Below are 2,814 nucleotides of genomic sequence, written 5' to 3' on the forward strand. Positions count from 1 at the left end.
AATAATATGATTTTTAATATTTTATGATTATATAAAATGTAAATATTGTTAGTTTATTATTTAACTACTGATGCGTTTGGTTGTTAGCCAAACGCAACAATTTTTAACCGTTGAATCAGTCGTACAAATCTCTCAGTACCGATTAAAACCGCAATCACCAGCATTTGTAAACGTCTTGTAACCGCAACCGGCCAGACCCTAAAGCTAAGCCCAAAACATATAACGCCCAGCCAGTGAAAAACTACTGTACGAAAGCTAAATGGGCCGCAACAGATCCATAAACATAAGCCTAATAGTTAATATCTTTTTGTTGTGTGAATGATATGTAGCCACCAAGGTGAAGACAAGTTGCAAGGGGAAGTGGCGGTGCGACCAGTCAGGACATATTATCAGTCTTTATGTCTACCCATTTGCTTTCTCAAGTTATGGGGCATCCTTTCTTTTTCTAACACAACTTGGCATCACTTTCCAAATCTTTGTTCAAGAGATAAGTGTCCTTAATGTGTGTTTGTTAGTATCTTTCTCAGTGACACATTTAAAAGGAAGAAGTATTAAGTTCATTAAAGGCATGGTCAGCATTAACAAAGCAGGACGTTTATGATTAGACCAATAGCAAATATGAGTTCCATTTAAACTAGAAGCAAAACAGAACAAAAATCTTCTAATCTCAAGATAGAAGAAAAAGAAGTTCCATTTCCCAATTCAAAAGTCTCTTTCTTTCTCACCAATCATTCTCCTTCTCATCTACATGCAAGACCTTTAACTCTTTCTCTTTATCTCTGACTCTTTTTTATCTCCTCTGTTCTCAAGCCCATACGGGTAATAGAACCTGCCCTCAAAGTTGGCTCTGCAACAGAACAGAACATAACCCTTGACAGTAAACAGCACTAATGAATCCACTCACAGATTCAGATTCTTCACATTTTCCAACTCTCCTCAAACACCATCTTAAACTTGACTTCTTCTCTACTTCACATCTTCTCCATTGCCTTTTTAAACTCATCGTCTCCAGTCCACAACACACACATTCTCTCTCTTAGTCTTCAACTCAAGGTATATAAATAGTCATTTCTTAGTTTAGAGTTAGCTCTCCAAACTGTTTTGGCACTCACTGGAAGTTAGTCTTTCTGTATAGATACCATAGAATGGAAGATGATCATCACCATCAAGTAGAAGACGAAGAGATCAACAAAACTAAAGAAGCCAGCAAGACAGACGAAGACACATCTTCATCAAGAGTTTTCTCTTGCCTCTTTTGTTCTAGAAAGTTCCAGAGTTCCCAAGCCTTAGGAGGCCACCAGAACGCACACAAGAAGGAGAGAACCGCTGCTAGAAGAGCCAAAAGGGCTTACGATCTAGTCAACAACAATGACTTTCTTCACACGCTACCTGTATTCTTATCATCTCCTTCTCCGCACCACTTGACCTTCTTAAGCTACCCTTCATCTGCCTCTGTTGGCTGCTTTCCGGCTGCTCAATCCGACCATCCAACCTTCAGATCCAACGGTGCTCATGCTGTGCTGGCGACATCCCTCCAAGGCAGAGATAGCATAGGAGGGTATTTTGGTCCGCAACGTGTTCAAATTTTGGATAATAATTATAACGTGGTGACTAGTGAGAACGGTAGAGATCATTGTCTTGATCTCTCCCTCCATTTGTAACCTTAGCGTTTTATTGTTAGACCAGTGGGAAAAGATGTGAATCTCTCTTTTTAGTGATTTAAAGTTATGACTAGTGATTACCCATAATCATAACCTGAATTTATTAAACTTGACCCTGATCCGTCAACTTTAAACCCTGTTTCCCGACGTCTTTGAATTGGTGTTATATTCTCAACTTTAACACCAACTCTCTGCTTTATGTTGACAGTTTTAAGTGTTTAAATATTCACATTTGAATGAACGTATATCCAAGTTAATCAATGTTCTTTTGTTGGTCTGGCTTCTATAGAGAAATTAACAGAACGAATCATCTTCATTAGTGAGAGCTATTAGCTATAATTAAGTCGAAAGTATTCTTGGTAATTAGTATTGAGATTCTATCGCATGATGGTTACTCAAAAATCTTCAAACTCCAATCTAATGAGAAAGCTCATGCTTGGTCTCCTTTACTTGATAATTACATGGTGGTGAAATCAAGATACAAGAAAATGGTTTTGATTATAAGAAAAGGGTTTGATCATTAACAAACACAGTTAGTAAATATAGAACATGGTCTCTCTCGTACTCTAGACTCGTACATGACTGATAAATAGTGTACACATGTTACAAAAGCATATGCGGACTTGCACATAAAAAATAAGAAGAAGAAGCATGGCCTTATGCTTTAGCAGTTTCTTAAACGCTGTTAAGAGTATAAACCCGGCCCGGTCCGGCCCAAACCCGCAAAGCCCGTAAATATTTGAGCCCGGCCCGGCCCGGCCCGAAAATAATTTGGGCCTAGAATTCAAAGCCCGGCCCGGCCCTTATAGGGTTACAGGGCTTTTCGGGCTTTTGTGGGCTTTTCGAAAAATAATTTGTCATTGTCACTTCCATCGTTTTAATACATGTGAATTTTCATTAAAAAAAGAGTTTCATTTTTAAAAAATAAAAAAAAAGTATAAAGTGAGTTTAAAATTTTCTTGTCTATCACAATTTTTTTATTTTTTCGTATGTTTTAAAAACATTTTATACACAAACCAAATTTAATAAAATTTAAATAATCAAATATCAATTAAAACAAAAAATATAAGAGAACAAAATTTATGATAAACATGGTCAAACGTTTTATACTTTATATTTTGAAAATAAAAACATGTTGTACATGAAAGAAGAA

The 2,814-nt window shown here is 36.7% G+C and overlaps 1 protein-coding gene across 2 annotated transcripts; it reads left to right on the plus strand.

Moving 5' to 3' along the window:
* Window positions 1–722: 722 nt before the first annotated feature.
* On the plus strand, window positions 723–1,739 carry LOC106305081 (zinc finger protein GIS-like). Of its 2 annotated transcripts, none has more exons than XM_013741459.1 (2): window positions 723–1,053; window positions 1,123–1,739. In XM_013741459.1, the coding sequence occupies exon 2, from the start codon at window positions 1,146–1,148 to the stop codon at window positions 1,659–1,661; it is 516 nt and encodes a 171-aa protein (XP_013596913.1). In that variant the 5' UTR covers window positions 723–1,053; window positions 1,123–1,145; the 3' UTR covers window positions 1,662–1,739. The 2 variants fall into 2 exon arrangements, with proteins under 2 accessions (XP_013596913.1, XP_013596912.1); XM_013741458.1 differs by having other exon boundaries at window positions 724–1,053; window positions 1,136–1,739.
* Window positions 1,740–2,814: the final 1,075 nt, after the last annotated feature.

The sequence above is a fragment of the Brassica oleracea genome, chromosome C7 (assembly GCF_000695525.1).
Source record: "Brassica oleracea var. oleracea cultivar TO1000 chromosome C7, BOL, whole genome shotgun sequence".
NCBI classification, from domain to species: domain Eukaryota; kingdom Viridiplantae; phylum Streptophyta; class Magnoliopsida; order Brassicales; family Brassicaceae; genus Brassica; species Brassica oleracea.

Bases quoted from the DNA above. Each gene is read 5' to 3' on its own strand.
- LOC106305081 (XM_013741459.1), top strand. From the start codon at position 1,146: ATGGAAGATGATCATCACCATCAAGTAGAAGACGAAGAGATCAACAAA.